General features: G+C 43.5%; 1 protein-coding gene across 2 annotated transcripts in view; it reads left to right on the top strand.

Moving 5' to 3' along the window:
- The window catches only part of KLHL2 (kelch like family member 2), a 79602-nt gene that overhangs the window by 52021 nt on the left and 5016 nt on the right, over window positions 1-22565 (top strand). Inside the window, exons 5-12 of one of the 2 annotated variants that reach the window (XM_029076828.1) lie at window positions 5850-5959; window positions 7411-7527; window positions 8122-8271; window positions 14693-14810; window positions 18645-18842; window positions 19471-19572; window positions 20485-20613; window positions 21397-21537. In XM_029076828.1, the coding sequence (XP_028932661.1) occupies window positions 5850-5959; window positions 7411-7527; window positions 8122-8271; window positions 14693-14810; window positions 18645-18842; window positions 19471-19572; window positions 20485-20613; window positions 21397-21537 (1065 nt within the window). The remainder of the gene's footprint in view (window positions 1-5849; window positions 5960-7410; window positions 7528-8121; window positions 8272-14692; window positions 14811-18644; window positions 18843-19470; window positions 19573-20484; window positions 20614-21396; window positions 21538-22565) is intronic. The other variant, XM_029076829.2, reaches the window with a different exon arrangement.

Below are 22565 nucleotides of genomic sequence, written 5' to 3'. Positions count from 1 at the left end.
TCCTTTTTTTCCTAAGAAGATAATTAGTTTTTCTTTGGTCAGGTTTTCTTATTTTTAGTTTTCTTAAATTTATTATAGTAAAATTAAAAGTGAGAAGCCATTCAGATTGTCCCTCAGACGATGAGCCCCATTTGGGATGGTGACTGTGATTGATCTGATGTTATTAGGTCTATTCCATTGCTTAGCACAGTGCCAGGCAGACAGTAAGCACTTACCTATTATGATGATGATGATGATTATTAGATAGCTGAAAATCCCAAGAATTTAGTTGATGGATTTTTTTTCTGGTAGCCTTGCCATGAATTCATTCAGGAAAAAACATTTTTTGATCGAAATCTCCAGTAGTATTTAGAAAAGGAGAGTTTTGAACTATTTTTATGTGCCATGATTGAAATTAAGTTCTTCTGTAGTAGTTGTGTACTTCTCACAGAACTTGTTCTCACCCCAAGTTCATGATTCCAAGTGATTTAGTTCCTTTCAAGCAGGCTCGTTGTCTCCTCATTCTATCCCCTTTAAATCCACTTTTCCTGGGAAAATGAGGGTGAGAAATTTTGCCCCACAGGGTGGTTCTAAGAGGGGAAGGTGAATTATTTAGCCAAAGCCTTGATTGGAGTAAGCCAGTAAAATGCTGGAACCGGTGTTTATTAGATCATGTTGATGTCTTCATGTCAGCAGTATAGCGTCGCCTCCTCTGGGAAACCACCCTGTTCCACTCCTCCCCTCTTAGTCAGTGATCAAATGTGGGCGATCTCCCCTGGAAAACTGGCCACCCCTGCTCCAGTAAACATGCTTACTGTTTAAACTCTCTTTATCTCATCCAAATCTGGGTTAACCTGCGGGAATCTCAAATTTCTGAGAGTTTACACTGAGCATCTTGGTTTGAAATAGATAAAACTCATATAGATGAGTTTAGACACGGGAGAGGGAGGTTTCTCACCATTTCAACTGCACTGGGTGAAATATGGATAATATTTGTAGTCTGCAAACCTTCCGAGGCAATTTTAAGGATTGAGAGCGTTATCGATCAGTCAGTCGTTTGTATTTATGAGCGCTTGTCGTGTGCAGAGCACTGTACTAAACGCTTGGGAGAGTACAATATGACAGGCATGTCATATTGCCTGTCGCCTGCCCACAACAAGCATACGGTGTTGAGGGAGAGGCAGAAGTTAGAGAAACGGCATGGCGTAGTGGATAGAGCACGGGCCTGAGAGTCAGAAGGTGATGGCTTCTAATCCCAGCTCTAACACTTGTCTGCTTTGTGACCTTGGGCAAGTCACTTCACTTCTCTGGGCCTCAGTTTTCTCATCCGTAAAATGGGGAGTGAAACTGTGTATCCAATCCGATTTGCTTGTATCTACCTCAGTGCTTCGTACAGTGCCTGGCCATAGTAAGCGCTTAACAAATACCATCATCACTATTATTATTATACATTTTAGATATGTACATAAGTGCTGCGGGGCTGAGCGGGAAAAGGGTGGTGGTGAATGACAGGAGCAGATCAGGGTGACGCAGAAGGAAGTGGGAGTAAAGGAAATGAGGACTCTTGGAGAAAATGGTTCTCATACATCTCCCAGGCCTCTGCAGTGAAAAATTTCTTTCTGAACCAGACTCAGGTAGAGAATACCTGATCCCCAGGGTTAGGGACCATTAGCTTCCAGTTTGGGGATCCCTTGCTGGCTTCAGGACCCCTGTAGTCTCCTGGTCATTGGCTTTGGGGTGGGAAGTGGCTCAAATTTGGTTTTTTATGAATATGTTTTAACCTTTGCCTGCTTTCCAGCTTAGGTGAAGTATTATGAACTGCAGGTAGGCCCGATACGTGCTGGGTGCTGCCATGGTGAAAGGGAAGGCTCCGTCATGTTCTGCTTCTTATGAGTTAATGTGAAGACGAGGCTTTACCAGCTCTCCCTGGCACTTGCTTTGTGCTAATGTGGAATACAGTCAGCACTCCATTTGCAGGATGCTAATTATCCTATTTTCAGATTTGGGCCTATTTAGGACACTTCCCAGTAGTTTGAAAACTCTTTCTGAGGGTTGATAGGGAAATGGGATGGAAGGAAAACTCAGATCTGCCAACTCTTCTAGCTGATCGTTCCCTGTTTTGGCAGTAGGTGAGAAAATTGAAACAATAGTCTACGATCACGCCTATGGATAATCTTTAGACTTCACTTAATCAGTCCTCCAACCAATCTCCCTATTTCTCCCGCTCCATATATTCTGGAAAGTGAAAGCGAGACTGAGGAATATAATAGCTTTAAGCCTACCATCCGTGTTCATGAGATTGTATAATGCACCGAGAAAGAAAAAAATGAGTACCGAAGGGAAAAAGCAACCTTCACTTTGACTTCATATTAGATGTAAAATGACCCTACTATGAATTTGCATGTCTTGATCTTTAAAGGATTTCAATGGAGATGATCAGACTCTGACTCATCTGGGAGGATTTAATCTCATATTGTATGTGACTGTCTCATGGCCTATTGGAAAGAGCAAAGACTTAGGAATCATAGGGCCTGGGTTCTAATCCCAGCTCCGTCACTCATCTGCTATGTGACCTCGAGCAAGTCACTTAACTTTTCTTTGACTCAGATACCTCATTCGTAAAATGAGGATTAAAACCGAATCCCATGTGGAACCAAGACTGGGTCCACCCTGATTATCTAATCTCTTCTCACCTAAACGCCCCTGTCCTTTCACTAACTTTCCTATCACAGTAGACAGCACCATCATCCTTCCTGTCTAACAAGCCTGTAACCTTGGCATTATCCTTGACTCTTCTCTCTCTTTCAACCCAATGTTTAACCTATCACTAAATCCTGTCGGTTCAACTTCTACAACATGACTAAAATCCATCTTTTCATCTCCATCCAACCTGCTACCGTGTTAATCCAAGCATTTATCCTATCCTGCCTTGATTACTGAATGTCTCTTTACTGACCTCCCTGCCCGCCTCTCTCCCCACTGCAGTCACTACTTCATTCTGCTGCCTGGATCATTTTTCTAGAAAAAATGTTCAGGCCATGTTTCCCCACTCCTCAAGAACCTCCAGTGGTTGTCCATCCACCTCTTCACCAGACAGAAACTCCTTTCCATTGACTTTAAAGTGGTCCATCACTTTGCCCCCCCCACTTACCTCACCTTGTTGATTTCCTACTACAACCCAGCCCACCCACTTCACTCCTCTAATGCCAAACTGCTCACCGTATCTCGATCTCATCTGTCACCGCCGACCTCTCACCCACGTCTCTGGTTCAGAATGCCCTCCCTCTTCATATCCGGCCAGCAATTACTCTCCCCTCCTTCAAAGCCTTATTGAAAGCACATCTCCTCCTCCTCTCCTAAGCCCTCTTTTCCTTTTCTTCTACTCCCTTTTGCATTACCATGACTTTCTTCCTTTATTCATCTCTCTGGACCCCCCAGCACTTATATATATCCGTAATTTATTTATTTATATTAATGTCTGTCTCCCCATCTCGACTGTAAGCTCACTGTGGCAGGGAATTATGTCCGTTATATTGGTATATACTCTCCCAAGTGCTTTAGTACAGTGCTCTTCACACAATAAGCGCTCAATAAATTCGATTGACTGATTTGCCCGCTGTGGGACTTAGGACAAGTCACTGAAGCTTTTTGATCAATCAATCAAATTTATTAAGCGCTTCTTGGAGGGAGCTGTAAGGTCAAGGGAGGGTGTTTTTTTTAGGATAGGGGCGACATGAGCATGTTTGAAAGCAACGGGGAAAAAACCAGTGGCTAGTGAACAGTTGAAGGTGGTGGTTAGGGAGGGAAGAAGGGAAGGGGCAAGTGTTTGTTTTTTATCTGTAAAACAAAACTAAATATCTGTTCTCTGTCTCCTTTAGATTGTGAGCCCCGTATGGTCCAGGGGAGTTATTGAGTAATAATAATAATAATGTTGGTATTTGTTAAGCGCTTACTATGTGCCAAGCACTGTTCTAAGCGCTGGGGTAGACACGGGAATCAGGTTGTCCCACGCGGGGCTCACACTCTTAATCCCCATTTTACAGATGAGGTAACTGAGGCACAGAGAAGTTAAGTGACTTGCCCACAGTCACACAGTTGACAAGTGGCAGAGCTGGGATAGTTACCCTGGGACTGTGTGCTTGGCCCAAGTAAATACTTAAGTCATACAGTTATTACTAGGGAAGAGTACTAGCTGCTGAGAATCATGCTAAGCCATTCATACCCTACAGGTCGTAATTGGAGGACTCTAAACTTGCAACACTACCCTGACAGCCTGTACAAAGTTTAGAAAAAGTGCCTTGTTGTTGCTCTTCAACATTTTTGGCTGATTTTACTCTTAGACTGTAAGCCCTCTGAGAGACCACATCTGATTCCCACCTGTGTATTCTCTCTCAGTGTTTAGTTCCGTGCTCTGCACACACACAAGCACCTAAATACTGGTACTAGTATCAGTCAATCAGTGGTATGTATTTAGCACTTACTGTGTGCCGAGCACTGTAGTAAGCACTTGGGGATAGTCCAGTACAACAGAGTTGGTAGACACGTTCCCTGTCCACAAGAACTTTACAGTCTAGAGGGACTATGTTGAATGACTTCAATTTTGCAGGAGTTCGGGAAAGCATCCTCAGCCTCTCTGGAGTGTCTTCACTTGTGACTTGAGGAAAGAAAATGATTTTTAAAAAGCGTATTTTATATTTGTGAGCTGGGTACCTCACATCTTTCTTGCATTAATTATAAGCCATTTAATAATAATGCTTGAGCGTGTACCATCTTTCAGAGAGAGCCACACATGGTGATGAATTTAGAGAAAAATAGAAACTTGCTTCTAGAACACGTGAAACAACAGATGGACTGCACTAATCGCCAAACTTTCTTTCCACTGAGTTCCTATAAACCAATTCCAATCCAAACATATTTTTCAGTTGCTCTTTGGTAAATCAAGGAGATTACATGTAAAGCATACCATCAAGAGACACAATGAGAATATTAATTAGTTCCTTTAGAAAAGATGAATTCATATTTTACCGAGTCAGGAAGGTCAGACCTTTCATATAATTAGACCCCGACTATTTACCTTCTGAGTCATTCATAAATGGATTATTCTTAGTGGAATTGCTTGACTTTTGTGTCTGTGTGGAAGATGCATTTGGTTTATGGTAAATGGGCTATGTAATGTGACTAAAATATTTGCCCATATCGAAAACTGTTCTCTGAATTTGCTGTGTTTCTTGAAAAAAAATTCTGGGTTTGGGACAATCTATTTTTTTTGTCGTTGCTTTTTTAGAATCGAATTGAAAACTGATACGAGTTTGTGTTCTTTTCCAAATGGGAAACAATTTGAGCAGAATGAAGCTGAGTGCAGGAGGGAGGGAGGGACGGGGATTTAATAAGTGATCACATCATCGAGTTGATTCCCCTAACTTCCTTTTCATTCTTGATTTCTGGCCCCCCAAAACTGACTACTCTTCACTGGGCTTCTTTCTTCCAGTCCAGTAATGTTCAAAACTATGTTTCTCATGATCAAAACTAATTGTACTCCTTTAAAAAATGAAGAAAAAGTTGCCATGGGCTGCAAAATAACCTGGGATATATGACTGGCATTTAAGAATTCTGCTGTAAGCAATTCTAGAGCGGTGTGGCCAAAGGGTGAATCTTCTTTCAATTGGTCACTTCATTAGTTTCTCTTTGAGGGATAAAACGCTCAGAAAGACTCTGCTTTCACTGATATTAAAAAATAAGTTAACGTTATAGGCACTAATTGGCAAAGATTACTAAAACATTTTAATTATTATCACTAATAAAGAAACTTGAGCCTGTGAGAGTTGCAAACATTATGTTAACTGGCAAACTCTTTCTGTACCTCTAAACAGAACAGCATTTTTCTGATGTCGTACTGAGTGAAGAATTCCTCAATCTAGGCATAGAACAAGTGTGCGGTTTAATTGCAAGTGACAAACTTACCATTGCCTCAGAAGAGAAGGTAAATCATGCTGATCTAGTTGAAGTAGACTGTGTGAGGTGTTTTCCTTCTAATTTGTTCTTTCCTAATTTTTTTTTTTGAGAACTTTTTGTCCTCACAGGGTATGTTGTGTGTGTGTGTGTGTGTGTGTGTGTGTACGTACACACGCATGTGCAAGAGTGTGCAGTTTGGTATAGCTGAGGTTGCTTTAAATTGGGATTGGGTCATTTTTCAGTTGAGTGAGTTGCTGTCCGTACCAGAAAGCTGTGAATTCTCATTTCATCTTTTCAAAGATATTACCTGCTCTCTTTCAAAAGCACTTACAATCTATTTTTAAAAGAATAAATGACTACACACTGACTGTCCTACATTTTGTCTATCATTTTAAAACCATGGGTTCCCTTGCCACACATTTTAAGAGTCAATGGTATAGGGAGATGCAGCTCTCATAGTTACTGCTCGGTGTGTTCATCGATAGGCTCAGTGATAAAGATTTCCAAAGTATCTCTGTTTTTAGATAGCTGTTAATATCAGAGGGGTGAAGCGGAACTAATGAGAGCTTGTAGACCAGCTTAAGTGTTCTGCAGAAGTGGGTACATGGAATTTCCTAGCCAAGTAGTTCCCCACCTGTAGCCTAAGGGATGCCCTCATTCTGGGTGTCGCCATCTTTGATTTCACTTTTCCTAACTCTGTAAAGAATGATGGTAACCTGGCAAAACTCTCTGGGCACATTGGCATCAATCAATCAGTGGCATTTATTGAGCACATCCTATATGCAGGGCACCTTACTAGGCACTTGGGAGAGTACAATACAACCGAGTCAGTAAACACGTTTCCTGCCCACAGTGAGTTTGCAGTCTAGAGGAAGCTGCCCAGGACACACTGTCAAGTCAAAAGTATTTGAAGACCTACTGTGTGCAAAGCACTGTGTGAAGCATTGCGTCAGGTCATGCAGAATGTGGTAGTCTAATGGAGGGGGGCGTAACGTCATGGTTCAGACTTAAAGAAAAAGGCTGATATGGGATGTGGATACAGGTCCTTCTGTGGAAGAGTATAGCTTTGCCCAAAGTACTATGCTTACCCGCTAATGAAGCGATGAGTTTTTTGATTCTCTTTAGGTGGGGAAATTTAGATTCCAGAAGTGGATGAATTTCAAACCATTAGGAACAATCAGTAATGAAATAGCTCCCAAGTCATTGAGGCATCACCAGTATTACTCATGCTCAAGAGGAGCTCTGACGGTGAAATGGTTTTATCTGTGGAACCTACAGAATTTTTGATGTAGTGGAGTAAAAGAGTTTGATGGCCCTTTTCAATCTCAAATGTGGTTATAATTGCTCGCACACACTCCCTAAGCGGGGCCCTCCCTGGAACTGTATATACGAAAAAGAAAATAGCGACTTGTATAATAATACATATTGAAATGCACTGAATCTTAGGGCGCTCTTCCTCTCCTTCGTCTTTTCTGGAAGGTCTTTGAAGCAGTGATATCTTGGGTAAATCACGACAAAGATGTCAGACAGGAACTTATGGCCCGGCTGATGGAGCACGTGCGCTTGCCTCTGCTTCCTCGAGAATATTTAGTTCAGGTAAGCCTTGCCGACTGTCCACCCTCTTATTGTCATTAATACTTGAGCCGCTATTGTCTTCAGAGCGTTGCTGTGGGTGCTTGGAAACATGCAGTGAAAGTAGAAGCTACAGTTCTGCCCAGGAAGAGTGTATATTCTAATGCCTTTGTCTAGATTCGACTTTATAACGTTAATAGCAACGTCTAGATTCATGACGAAGGTAGGTATCAGATCAGCTGCCTCGATCAATGGTAATCTGATGATTTTTGATGCTTCATGACTTCCTTTTCCAAAATTAACTTCCCTTTCCAAAATTAATCCAGTCAGGGAGCAGATTTATCAGCTGGGAAAGCAGTTGTTTTTAGAGTTTTCAATCTTTTTTTTCCAGACGTTTAAATTTTTCTTTGGTTTCTCCCAGGATACCCCTTCCCCGGGCAGCCTCCGATCGTCCTCATATATGGCCCTCGGCACCCTTAACGCCCTTAGAGGTCACAACTTGTTTTTGGTTAATTTTCAACTGAAATTTCATTTCAAATAGGTATTTATCTACCAGGGTGTTGCGTCTGATTGTATTTTTTGTCTCCCCACCCCCCTGATTTTTGCGCAAACCCACAGAGAGTTGAAGAGGAGACGCTGGTTAAGAACAGCAGTGCGTGTAAAGATTACCTCATCGAAGCCATGAAGTATCATTTGTTACCTTTGGAGCAGCGGGCGCTAATGAAGACTGCGCGGACTCGATTAAGAACCCCTATAAGCCTTCCCAAAGTAAGACCGGTCACTTTACGTTCCCGGCTCCGGGGGGAGGATTTGCCATGGGCTTGGGATTCATTAATTCATTCATTCAATAGTATTTATTGAGTGCTTACTATGTGCAGAGCACTGTACTAAGCCCTTGGAATGTACAGTTCAGCGATAGATAGAGACAATCCCTGCCCAATGACGGGCTTGCAGTCTAATCGGGGGGAGACAGACGGACAAAAACAAGACAACATAATCACGATAAATAGAATCAAGGGGATGTACACCTCATTAACAAAATAAATAGGGTAATAAAAATATATATAAATGAGCACAGTGCTGAGGGGAAGGGAGAGGGGGAGGAGCAGAGGGAGAGGGGTCTTAGCTGAGGGGAGGTGAAGGGGGGAAGGGGAAGGGAGCAGAGGGTGGAGGGGGAGCAGAGAGGGAGCAGAGGGAAAAGGGGAAGCTCAGTCTGGGAAGGCCTCTTGGAGGAGGTGAGCTCTCAGTAGGGCTTTGAAGAGGGGAAGAGAGTTAGTTTGGTGGAGGTGAGGAGGGAGGGCATTCCGGGACAGCGGGAGGACGTGGGCCAGAGGTCGCCGGCGGGATAGGCGTGAACGGGGGACAATGAGGAGGTGAGCGGCAGAGGAGCGGAGCGTGCGGGCTAGGATGGAGGAGAGAAGAGAGAGGTAGGAGGGGGCAAGTTGATGGACAGCCTTGAAGCCCAGAGTGAGAAGTTTCTGTTTCGTGCGGAGGTTGATAGGCAACCACTGGAGGTTTTTAAGGAGGGGAGTGACATGCCCAGAGCCTTTGTGCCGAGCTTAATGTGACTCGCAGTTTTCTTGCTAGAGCATATTTGTTAAATTGATTTCATTTCCCTGAGGCATCCACAAAGGCACCATGTAGATGGAAAGGTTTATGGGTCTTTTTCACGAACGGTATGAAGGTCACGTGGAAAGCAGGATGGTCTAGAAGGTGGTACCCTGGTACTGGGAGTCGGGAGGAAGAATAAGTCTGGTGCCGGTTGTGTTGTTGTAGGTATCAGATCAGCTGCCTCTATCAATGGCAATCTGATGGTTTTTGATGCTTCACGACTTCCTTTTCCAAAATTAACTGTTGGGCTAGGTGACCTCGGGATAATCCCCCCTCAAGACTGTAAACTCACTGTGGGCAGGGAATGTGTCTGTTTATCATTGTATTATACTCTTTCAAGCGTTTAGTACACTGCTCTGTGCACGGTAAGCACTCAAGAAATAGGATTGAATGAATGATCATTTAACCTATCTGTGCCCTAGTCACTCCACTGGTAAAATGGGAATAATGATCTGCTTCTTTGCACAGTATTTTAATTCAGAGGGATATTGTGGGGATAATAAGAATGATCAAGAAAGCACCCTGGAGGGTGAAAAAGTTCTCTATAAATTCAATGTGATGATTGCTTTTGGAGTATATTAGGTGTTGGACCTTTTTAAGTTTTTTTAGTTCCTATAAAACAAGAGGGAATGTAAATCGGTATCGATAGTTCTCTCTCTAAATAACTTAATTTGGAAAAGATGGGGTACTGGACTAAATCAACCCGTCAGTGGCATTTATTGAGCATTCTCTGGGTGCACAGCACTGGACTAAATACACTCAATTAAAGAATTGAAAACTGAAGCTGGGGAAGACTAAGCAGCATAACTAGGCCTCCCCCTCCCTTCTGTGGCAATATTATTAAATGCAGTTTTTCCAGTGTTCGCTCCACTTTGATTGCAAATGTTATCATTTTGTTCCTCTCGGTTATTTCTTTTGCCCCATATTTAGCAATATTTAGAGAGTGTAATCTCCAGAAAGTTTACACATTTCACATCCTGTCGTCTTTGCTCTCTGCCGGTATTATTCCGGTCAAGCTATTCCTATTTTCCTGCTTTAATCTTTTTCTTCATGTCTGTTTTACCCAAGTGATTTTCCTCCACTCTTTTTGGTCTGTAGCTTTCTGAAACTGGAAGACCAAACCTGAAAACAGAATCCTGGGAGAGATATTTCAGAATATGTAGAGAATAATTAACGTAGATCTTTCATACCCCATGCAGATCGTCGGTTTACGTTTTCCAAGTAGAAAGGACTTTGTCTTGGGGAAAAACAAAGCCCTCCACTTGAACCTGTTGTCCGTGATCTTTGGTTTATTTATCATTCTTTTGGTCTCCAGTGATTCCTGGACTTTCTGGGTTGTTTTTCCTTCTGGATTTTGTGCTTTGGATCATTTCCATCCCATCTATCCATTTTCATTTTTCCCCATGATTTCTGCCCGTATTTTAATTGCTGTAAGTCTATATTGGTACTGATTCTCTATCTTCCCTGCTGTTATCAACACCTCCAAATTTAGAGACAACTGCGGATTTTATCAGCGTGCTGTTTACTCACTTTTCCAGATCATTAGTAAAGATTTTAAATGCTTATGGACCCCGCACCACCTCTGGGGACATCTCAGTTGGCACTCCAGCTCCGGGACCTAAGTCCATTTGTAACTACAGTCTTATCCAAGTCATATAAAGCGAATTTGGCAAAGAAAATGTTATGAGATTCTATTTCAAGTAGAATCACATTGGACTTAGTGTGCCATTTTACACCCCTAATGCCAATACTTCATCCTTCTCTTGTCCTCTGCATGTTCCCAGTCTTTCTCAAAATTTTTCTCCATTTTTTTACCCCGGAGCATTAGCATTAGGTTTGCGTAAAGATATACAGTGTGAAGGCACTCTTTTTCTTCCTTTTGTTTCTAATAACTCCTTAATTCTTCAAGACTTTTCAAAAATAATTGTACTATGTCAGCAACTACATTAGCTAGTTACTGTGCTTCTTTACTCTGCAATAATAATAATAATGGTGGTATTCGTCAAGTGCTTACTATGTGCACTTAATGTGGTTGTCCCACGTGGGGCTCACGGTATTAAATCCCTTTTTACAGATGAGGTAACTGAAGCCCAGAGAAGTGAAGTGACTTGCCCCAAGTCACACAGCTGATAAGTGGCGGAGTCTGCATTAGAACCCATGTCCTCTGACTCCCAAGCCCGGGCTCTCTCCACTAAGCCACGCTGCTTCTCTAAGCCACCCTGCTTCTCTCTGTATGTCCCAAGCACCCCGTACAGTGCATTACATTTAAGTGCGTGCTCAATAAATACTGCTTATCCCTGAACTTTCTCAGGAAATTACGGTCTTTCATGAAACAGACGAAGGACAGTTTCTCCCAAGCGCTGAGTAGAGTGCCTGAACACAGTAAGCGTGCAATAAATGCGATTGACTGGCTGTCATTCAGGGTTCTTGGAGGTGGGAGAGTGAGCTGTTCTTGGCCTGCAGGGATCGGGAAAAATCCTGGCCATCCCTTGATGAGGAGGGAAACAGAAGGAGCGGGGGTTTCCCTTCCCCGGCTCCAGAGAGTGTGCTGTGCCCTCTGGAGTCAAAAGAGGAGAATAACCACTCTGTAAAATGTTTTAAATGAATGAAATCCCTCATTCTCTCGTTTATTCATGCAATCGTATTTATCGAGCACTTACTGTGTGCAGAGCGCTCTACTAAGTCCTTGGGAGAGTACTGTATGACAACAGACGGACACCTTCCTGCCCACAGTGAGCTGTGATTCATTCTCTAATGTAGAAATGCTGATTTGTCTCCTTTTAGTATACTCCAACTGTGTTGCCCCTGCCCCTTCTTATCTTTTCTGGTCCCTGCCTATTAGAGATTACACATTTGAATTCATCGTGGCCCACCCACCCACCCACACCATAATTACGTGACCCCCCCCCCCCCGAGCCCAGACTAACTCCTTTCCTCTCTTCAAAACCCTACTGAGAGCTCACCTCCTCCAAGAGGCCTTCTCAGACTGAGCTCCCCCTTTCCCTCTGCTCCTCCCCTTCCCCCTCCCCTCAGCCCTGTGCTCATTGGCATATATTATTTATTACCCTATTTATTTTGTTAACGAGGTGTACATCCCCTTGATTCTATTTATCTTGATGATGTTTTTGTTCTATTCTGTTTCGCTTTGCTGTCTGTCTCCCCCTTTTAGACTGTGAGCCCGTCACTGGGCAGGGGATTGTCTCTATCTGGTGCCGAATTGTACATTCCCAGCACTTAGTACAGTGCTCTGCACATAGTAAGCGCTCAATAAATACTATTAAATGAATCAATCGGTCATTTTTACCGAGTGCTTGCTGTGTGCAGATCACTGCCCTAAGCATTTGGGAGAGTACAGTACGAGAGTTGATAGATACGTTCTCTGCCCCAAAGGAGTTTACGGTCTAGAGGGATCTAGCTCCGAAATTCACATTTCATCACTGAATGAATTTTTTAAGCCCTTTCTGTGTACCACGGACTGTGCTAGATGGAAGATAATGAGATCAGACCCAGCCCCTATCCCATTTGAGGCACACAGTGAGAAAGGGAGAGAAAGCAGTAATCACATCCCCAGTTTACAGAAGAAAAAACTGAGGCATAGAGAAGTTAAGTGACTTGCTCAAGGTCACACAGCTGGCAAGTGGCGGAACTGGGATTAGAACCCAGCTCTCCTGACTCCCAATCCTTTGCTCTGGCCACAAGTTCATGCTGCTTCAGAATTGCGGGATCTGTCTGCAAATTGAGGCATTTCTCAGATTCTGCACTTGTCTCGACAGGGCTGACGTTAGCTGACTCGGTATACTGATGTTAGCGGGATTAGGTGCCGGTAAGGGTTTGTGGGAGTTTAGCACTGTATGACTCAGAAGCAGTAGGTCACGTGGTTAAAGAGAGGGGATTTTGGGTCAGAGATTGTATTGTGTGTAACTCTAGATTGGCACGAGTCCACTTGAGTGCTCAGTAAGTGCTCTGCACCCAGAAAGCACTCAATAAATATGATTGATTGATTGGTAAGTGCTGCCCAGGGGTACAGATGACTCTGCCCTCCTTTCCTCACCCTGGGCCAGCTTGCCAAGCCCTATGGGTAGCTCTGAATCAAACCCTGCTGTCATGGGGTGGGAGAACAGTGTTGGACAGTGGAAATCCAGAAATGCCCTCTGCCCATCCGGGAGAGTGGCTGAAATCAGGGTTCCCGGTTAGGTTCACAAAAATGACCCCGATTGTCACGCTTATTATCACAAGCCTAGGGAAAATTTAGGTAAAGCATACGTTTTCTAAAACTCCACTTGATATCTACAGACAAGATCTTGATTCCATCTTCCGCTTGTGTCTGCAATTCATGGGTGGTAGAATTTGGCCCTCACCCTTATTTGTTGACATTTGATACTGCACACTAGCCCCAAGGAGAGGAGCAAGTTCAAGGACAGTTTCTCCTTGGCAATATCCCCTAGAGTGAGAAAACAGATGATTAGTTGGAACAATTCATCAGAGGAATTTATTGAGCACTTAATATGTGCAGAGCACTGTTCTAAGCGCTTGGAAGAGTACAAGAGACTATAAACAGACCTGTTCCCTGCCCATAGCGAATGGTCTAGTACCCCTAAGATTTGTGGTCTCGGGCTTGAGCGGATCTGAACTTCCACCGTTCGTCGTTATTGTTCGTTTCTGTTTTCTGTTCGTTTCTGAATCATTTGATTCATTTAAAACAGTGCTTTCAGCCCCTGGGAAATCCATACTCATAATCTAAATACTGGGGCAATTTAGATTGGGGTAATGGACTCAGATAAGTAGCGCCAAACAGTAAATAAATGAAAAACATAAGTCCCCAAATCTGTAGTATCTCTGGCATCGGTTGAAGTTTTTGAAATCCAGTGGGTCGCTAGGGTGTTAGAGGCTAGGCTTTCTCAGCCTTCCCTAAAATGTTTACGATGAGTCTTTCTCCCCATCTTTTCTCCCATTACCCCCCTCTCCTCCACAAGCAATGCCAGCTCTGGGCCTGGAACAAAGTAACCAACATGGGGCCCATGCTTCCAGTTCTAGGCCAAATTGATGGCAAAATACCTAACCTAGCCTCCAGCCTCTCCAAGGCCATGCACAAGAGCCAGGGGTTCCAGCAGTCAGTGTGGATCCACTCTGGTGAATTGCGGGCATGTCTGCCGGCTCCCTTTTTTATGGCATTTAAGCGCTTCTGTGTGCCAGGTACTGTACTGAGCGAATCAGATTGGACACAGTCCATGCCCCACATGGGGCTCACAGTCTTAATCCTCATTTTACCGAAGAGGTACTTGAGGCACAGAGAAGGGAAGTGAATTGCCCAAGGTCACGGAGCAGGATTATATGTTGAATTGTACTCTCCGAAGCATTTGCACCCAGTGAGTGCCCAGTAAATACAAATGGCTGATTGATGGTGTAGCGAGGGTCTTCGGGCAATTGCCGGGAATCCCCCTTCCTTATTTCCTAGGAACGTTGGCTAGGACTGACCCTACTCTCGTCCATCGCTGGGTTGGGGAAAGGAGATTCGGACAGGAGAAAGAATGGGACCTAGCAGTTAACGATGTTACACCTGTCTTCTCCCATCTCCCAGCTGATGGTTGTGGTGGGAGGCCAAGCTCCAAAGGCTATCCGCAGCGTGGAGTGCTATGACTTCAAAGAGGAACGATGGCACCAAGTGGCTGAACTGCCTTCCAGGAGATGCAGAGCAGGTATGACGCACCGTGTCAAAACCTAAATCTCACCGGCTCAACGATGTCATTGTTAGTAGAATTCATGGCGTTTATTGACGTCGGGATAGACGCAGAGTTATGGGTTGAACCCAGTCCCTGCGGCAGATGGGGCCCGCACTCTACCTTATCCTCGTTTTACAGATGAAGAAACTGCAGCCCAGAGAGATCAAGCGACTCGCCCCAGGTCACACAGCAAGCAGGTGGCAGAGGTAGAATTAGAACCCAATCTCCTGACTCCCAATCGCTTTGTGCTTTCCACTAGGCCATGCTGCATTGAATCCTTTTATGTTCCGCTAGTCTGTAAACTCCTTGTAGCGGGGAACGGATCTATCAGTGCTGTTGTACTATACTTTCCCAAGCATTTTACAGTGCTCTGCACACACTAAGCGCTCAGTAATATGACTGCTTGATCAATTTTAGTTTTAGAAACTCCCCACCCTCCGCCCCCCAAACACAAGGGCAGTGAGTAAAATAACTGAGTGCCTAGACAGCTGTCACTTTAGGTCCAAGGCGACCTTCACTACCACTTCCAAACCCACCCTGCGTCAGATGCCTGGTGTTTAACTCACTCTGGAACCTGGAAATGTCTTGGGTGCCTACGTCCCGATTCGCAGCGGTCCCAAATGATAATAATAATGTGTTTGTTAAGCACTTACTATGTGCCAAGCACTGTTCTAAGCGCTGGGGTAGATCCAAGATCATCAAATTGTCCCAGGTGGAGCTCACCGTTTTAATCCTCGTTTTACAGTTGAGGTAACTGAGGCACAGAGAAGTTAAGCGGCTCGCCCAAGGTCACGCAGCTGATAAGTGGCGGCACCGAGGGCCCTCCCTACCTCCACCAAGGCACCCGGGATTAGGGGAAGCGGACAGGGTGGGGAGGAACCACACTCCGCATCGCTCAACGTCGGGTCTCTGGGCTGTTAGCCGTCGTCCTCGGCCCACAGTGTGAGCGGGGATAACGGCAAAATCACGGATGATCAGTCAGTCGGTGACACTAACCGAGCACCAACTAAATGCAGAGCATACAGAACGGTAGAAGCAAGAAATGTTCCCTGTCCTCAAGAAGCCCATCTCTGGGTTGTTCCTGCTGAACGGTGAAGTCGCAACTTAATCTCCACGTGACTCATCTAGACTAAAATTAGCCGAACAAATGAATATGAAGCATCTATTCTAGGGGTTAAGGAGAGCCCGAGGAGAGGGATTTAAAATAGGTTTGAGACACCTTTCTCATTACGTAATTGGAAGGAGGAAGGTGGTAATGGTAGCGTGAGGCGGAGAAAGGAAAAGGAAAAAATGGAAGGAGAAGTAAAGAGATTTGCAGAAGGGAAGGAGGTGGCTCGTGGGGGAGGTACAATCTACCTACTTGTCATTCACTCTTTAGAAACAGTGAATTTTTCCAGATCTTATAGATAAGGTGGCTTAATTATCAAAAGATTTTGCACTGGAAAAGCAGGCATCTTTATGGGGAACTCATGAAGACTGAGATGTGTATGTGTTTGTCATTGTAACATACTGGATGGTCCAACCCAAGACGGTGCATTAACCAAGTGGGATGAGTAAACTCCCATTTAGAATTAAAAAAAATGTGTGCAGAGAACCTGACTTGCTAGGGAGCACAGAGTTGTTAAGAGGTGTGTGGTTCTTCTGGACAGTACTGGAATCCAGAAGTCAGGAGAATTGCTTTTATTCCCAACTTGACCTTCGCCCCTGAGTGAATCACAGCTTCCTTGTGCCTCTCAGTTCCCCCCACTTCCCAAACGGAGAGGAAAATAAACGCTATGGACTGGTGTAGAGTCCTGAAGTATCATCTTTAACTATTTTAAGCTGCCTGAGAGAAAGATCTTTTAGAAGTATAAGATGAAAAAATGAATTTGGGCTTAGAATTGAAGGAGTTTTCATCAAGTCACTCTTGTTGATTCACTAAAAGTTTAATCCTAATAATCATTTTCTGTGGGCTCTCCATTCACCCAGAAACTCATGATTGTTTTTCTCTGGACTCTCCCACATCTCACCCATTGCTTATTTCTTAGCCCCAATCAAGTGAAATGGCTTAGCTCCCCTTCGCTTGGGCCAAACCAAATCCCTTCCTTACTTCAGAGCCCTCTTAAAATGTCACTTTATCTTGGAGTTATTCCCTAATTAATCCTCCCTTTGATTTTCCGGGCTATGATATCTCATAGGTCATATCACTACTTGTGTATATAGCTCTTTCCCCGGCACTTATCAACCAGTGGTATTTATTGAGCATTTATTATGTGCAGAACACTGTACTAGGTACTTGGGAGAGTACAATACCACAGAATTAACAGACAACCTTCCCTGCCCATAATGAGTTTACAGTCTAGAGGAATATATATGTAGACTTACTCTACTATTTAAGCATTGATTTAGCCACATACCCATTTTACAGTTCTCCGTGTCATTTATTGTTGATTGTAAATTCTGTGAAGGCAGGAACTGTGCCTTTTATATCAACTGAATAAAGACTGCTGGCAAGCCAGTTCCACGTTGGGGATGAGGTTTATGTTCCCACACCACCTTTCCCATTCCAAAGCCCTCAGTTCTGCCAGATACTCTTCCTCATTCTCTCCGAGGAAACTCGGGAAGGGAAAGTGAGCCACCTACCCTTTACCGCCTGGTCTTGGGAGAGAAGCTCCAGCCGTGGGTATTGGAACAGGAAGGTGAGGAACCAGAAACTTGGGAAAAGTCAGGTCCAAGCCAGTGCCCCCAACCGAGCACATAGTGTTTTGGAATAAATAAGTGCTCAGGCCCTTTGAAGAGAAGGAGATTTTTTTCAAAGGAGAAAGAGAAATAAACTGGATAAGGTTACACGGGAAAGGAGGAAGAAAAAGGACAAAGTAAGAAAGAGGAAAAAATTACAGGAGTGGGGAGAAAGGGCGAGAAAAGAAGAACCCGACTCTACAGAGACGACGAGTAGAATAAAAGTGGAGAAGGTACAGGAAAATTGCCGGCATCACAGACAATGCACAGGAGGGAAGGGCGCGAGGAAGAAGAGAAGAGACTGAGGGACAGTTTGGTAAATGGCAGATAGTGGGTGCGTGAGAGAAAATTAATAGGTAGCTCCATCAGAGATTGAAGAGGAGAGTGGCCAACGGATGCTGTCTACTAACTCTATTATATTCTTCCCAAACCCTTAGTTCAGTGATCTGCACAGAGTAAGTACTTACTATTGACTGACTGATTGGTTGATTGGGTAGCAAGATGGGCGTTTGGAGAGTGGAGGATAGTAGAAGGAGGTGCAAGTTGGAGAGTAGTGTGCTACTTTTTTCTCAAAAAAAAAAAAAAGATTTTTCCCCTAAACGTCCTTTTTTCCATTCATCTTCTCCGAGACCAGTATTTGACTGGTGAGGGAAGACAGCTCGTGATGATAAATTCTAACTTGGATGCACCTTCAAGAATGGCAGTGAGAGTCCTCACTGCAGTTTGAGAAGATACCAAATGAGGGAACGTTAGAAAATCTATAAATGCTTGCAAAGGTATTCTGAGCAAAACAGCCGTTGGGGCTTTGCCGCGAGGTCATGTGTTTTATATTAATTGGACAGAGGGGAAAATTCAGTAGCAATCAATTGAAAGTATTTGTCAAGCGTAGGACACCGTGATGGAAGAATATAAACAAATTTGTGGATCCGGCTCTCAGGAGCTTACAAGGAAATTATGTAGGTGCTCGAATTAATAATAATGGTTAATGGTTCTTCAGTGAGAGTCTTCCTCAGAAAAACCAATATACTGGAGTATCCGGTTCTTTGATGAACAAGCCTTGGTAACGAACTTTAAAATAACTTCCTTTTATAGGTATGGTCTACATGGCTGGCCTGGTTTTTGCCGTTGGAGGTTTTAATGGTTCCTTAAGAGTTCGCACGGTAGATTCTTATGATCCAATAAAGGATCAGTGGACCAGTGTTGCTAATATGCAAGATCGGAGAAGCACTTTAGGAGCTGCTGTATTAAACGGACTGTTGTATGCTGTGGGAGGATTTGATGGAAGCACAGGTAATTAATAACGGGGCTATTTGTTAAGCACCGACTATATCGAACGTTGGGGCAGATGCAGTGCAATCCGAACAGACAGTGTTCCTGTCCCACGTGGGACTCCCATTCGAAGCGGGAGGGAGAACAGCTATTAACCCCCACTTTACAGATGAGGAAGCTCTCTTTTGTCTTCCTTCTGTACTTACGTAACTGATCGTGATATCCGTTTGTAATAGTAAGCAGGTGGTCATATACATACTTGGTATTTAAAGGAGGAGATTTTTCTGATTTCAAAATTTCTGGGAAGAATTTTGTAAGAATTCCGATGGTCGATATATTGGGAATTCCACCATTATGAATTCGTTACCTTGCTGGAGATTCATTCTCTAAATGCTAAATGCATGCTAAATGCACGCCAGCATTTAGTATTCCTAACCAAGAAACAATACCTCTATGAAAGCTGGAAGTATTTCATCTTTCCTTTTAACCTTGCCCTAATCAGCCTTGCCATTGAGGAGGAACATTAAAATTGTTCCTGCCGAATAACCCTTAACTTTGGAAAAACTTTATAAGCAGGAATAAAGGCTGTGTAGTGCAACGATGTTGCCTCGTTTTAGAAAGACTAAGCGTGTCCTTGGACTTATTTCAGGTTTATCATCGGTTGAAGCATATAACATGAAGGCTAATGAGTGGTTTCATGTGGCACCAATGAACACCAGGAGGAGTAGTGTTGGTGTAGGGGTTGTTGGAGGTGTGTGCTGACAATTCCTTCCTTTGGCGACAACGTTAAGGTTCTATTCATCTGTGGTCTTTTGTACATTGACATGGTGAGGTGGGGTTCTCTTAGTGTTCAGAACTTAACGGTTTCCTCCTAAGTAGAGGGCTTTTCACAAGTGAAAAGTGGTAAATATTGTAAATTTTCCCAAATTCCATTTCAAAACTTATCTTAATGATCCGTCTCTGGCAATACTACATCTCCAGGTGTAGCATTACCTCGGTTTATGAAGTTTATTTCCCCTCCTTAATCATTCTACCTTGCACTCGCCCCACCATTTTCAGTGTTTTGACAGATTTTTCTTCAGTTCGCTGAGGACAGCTTGAATTCTTTTACCCTCCTTTTTGGGAGCTAGTCATCTCTTCCAGACTAGAATCAGGAAAATCCTAATGACCGTATTTTCTATTCTATTGTCAGGGTCGCAGGTGAAAGATATTAAATCAGTCCTAGGTCCAGGACCTTGTAGACCATCCCATTTCATCTGTCATTTATCCTTTGAAGAGAGCAATTACGGCATTAATACACAATCAAAAAGAGCCTGATCCGTTGGTTATTCTGGAAGTTGCAAACTTTAGGTCCATGCACAAGATACTGTGGTGTGAATGTGTGCTTGTTGAAACTCCTTGGCCTCCTGCAAAAGGAATGTAAGGGAGCTACTCAATTGATGGTTTTTATTGAGTGCTTTCTGTGTGCGGAGCACTGTATTAAACATCATATTCAGTGCGTATTCGTTGCCGGTGCCATTAAACGCTCACTGAAAACACGTTTAAAATAGTTTTAAGATGGAAGTGAAGTTCCTGAAAGCAAAAAAAAAAAAAAACCACAAAAAAAACGCTGCAAGAAGATTAAAGTTTTACTATCTCAACATTTTGATGATCCTGTTTCCAGGTCTGCTGTATGCTGTAGGTGGCTATGATGGGGCATCGCGGCAGTGTCTTAGTACAGTAGAATGCTATAACTCTGGAACAAATGAGTGGACCTACATTGCAGAAATGAGTACAAGGCGCAGCGGAGCAGGTGAGTCTGAACCAAATTTAGCCGTTGAAATAGAAGAGGACTTAATGGGGATGAACAAGTGAAATGATTCAGTTGGCATCCCTCTAGATAATCCGAAAAAGATGGCATACTGATTCGAATGACGTTGCCTTGCTCGTTAAATGTCGCTGGCATTGTACCGGTAATGGATCCTTTTAAATCACCAGCCCAAAAATACGTTCTGCTTGGGGGAAATGTGTCTTTGGAATGCCAAGTACGAAAAGTTTCTTCCCCCTTCTTTTGATTTCTCTTCCATATTCATCAAGATTCTTTTTATTCTGTTTAATGGCATGCTGATTTTCTAGGATAGCAGTAAGCTGTTATCGAAACCTTTGTAAATTTTCCCTGTCTGGTGAATCACAACTTCTTCGCAACTTTGGGCTCAACTTGGCATGTAGCACACGCATGGCGGACTGCTATTTAGATGATGATGATGATGATGATGATAATAGAATTTATAAAATGCTTCCTGTGTGCTGAACACTGGGGGTTGATACCCGGTAATCAGATGAGACACCATCCCTGTTGCTCCTGGGGATCACAGGGAGGAAGAACAGGTATTTTGTCCCCACTTTCCTGATGTGGAACCTGAAATAGAGGGAGGCTGTGATTTGACAAAGGTAAAATAACAGGCAGTCGGAGGAGCCGGAATTAAAACCCCTACTAATTCTTCTATTAGATCATGCTGTCTAGTGTCTGGAATTTAGTCTGTGTGTTTCTTTATTATCCTCGTTGTGCAGTTTGATTTTATTTATGTTTTCGTAGGTGTTGGTGTGTTAAACAACCTATTGTACGCCGTAGGCGGTCACGATGGTCCATTGGTAAGAAAAAGTGTGGAAGTGTATGATCCTGCCGGTAACTCGTGGAGGCAAGTTGCAGATATGAACATGTGCAGGAGAAATGCAGGTGCGTATTTGGGTTTCAAAAAAGGGCACATTTTCAGAAATCAGATAAAGAACTGACTTTCCCTTAAAATATGCAGCAAAGGAAAATAGCATTTCCCATTATCTTTCTGCCCGCAGAAGGCAAAGCCAACCTGCAGTTAACTCTTAATTATCTAGGAAATGATTGCTTCCCTTCTACTTTTGTTTTTTCGACCATTCGCTTCTCATTAGCCTCTCCACCAAAGCTGGGTAAAGGATAGAATGAAACGCCGTTCAGTCAGTATTAATACTAATGGAAGTTTTGGTGAAATATGTGGCGGGGATTCAGTTAGGGTTCATCTGCAAGTTTTACTCATTCAGTATAATTGACCTTAGTCCCCTAACTCAGAAGGTTCTGGAAAAAAAATCTGAAGACTGGAGACGGCTAAAAGCCGAATCCCACCAGAGCTCTTGGACGAGCCGTTTTAGAGGATTCTACTTAAAAGATGGGAGTTGGTGTGGGGCATTTCTTGGACTTAATTAATTTCAGGTTCAGAATTTGGAGCACAGCTATAATAATGTGTTTTGTGTATTTTGGAGTCATCATGGTAGGGAAAGGAGCTAAAGGCCATTCTCTCTCCCTCTCTCTCTCTCTCTCTCTCTCTGCAACATTGTTTACATCAAAGCCCTCTATAAATATTAGAAAAACATGTGTAGTCTACTGTGACAGGGAAGTTCACTGACTTCAGTCGTTTTCATTCTTCAACCATTTAACAAACAGTCCACGCTCAAGTCTATTCCTCACCAAACAGGACTCAGTTGTTTTCATGCATGCACTGATAATCAAGCAGCGTGGCTCAGTGGAAAGAGCCCGGGTTTGGGAGTCAGAGATCATGGGTTCTAATCCCGGCTCCACCGGGACTTTGGGCAAGTGTGACTTTGGGCAAGTCACTTCACTTCTCTGGGCCTCAGTGACCTCATCTGCAAAATGGGGATTAAAACTGTGAGCCCCACACGGGACAACCTGATCACCTTGTATCCCCCAGCGCTTAGAACAGTGCTTTACACATA

This window comes from Ornithorhynchus anatinus, chromosome 12 (assembly GCF_004115215.2).
Source record: "Ornithorhynchus anatinus isolate Pmale09 chromosome 12, mOrnAna1.pri.v4, whole genome shotgun sequence".
NCBI classification, from domain to species: domain Eukaryota; kingdom Metazoa; phylum Chordata; class Mammalia; order Monotremata; family Ornithorhynchidae; genus Ornithorhynchus; species Ornithorhynchus anatinus.
The sequence above is the reverse complement of the archived record's forward strand: the minus strand, read 5'-3'. Positions and strand labels throughout refer to the sequence as shown.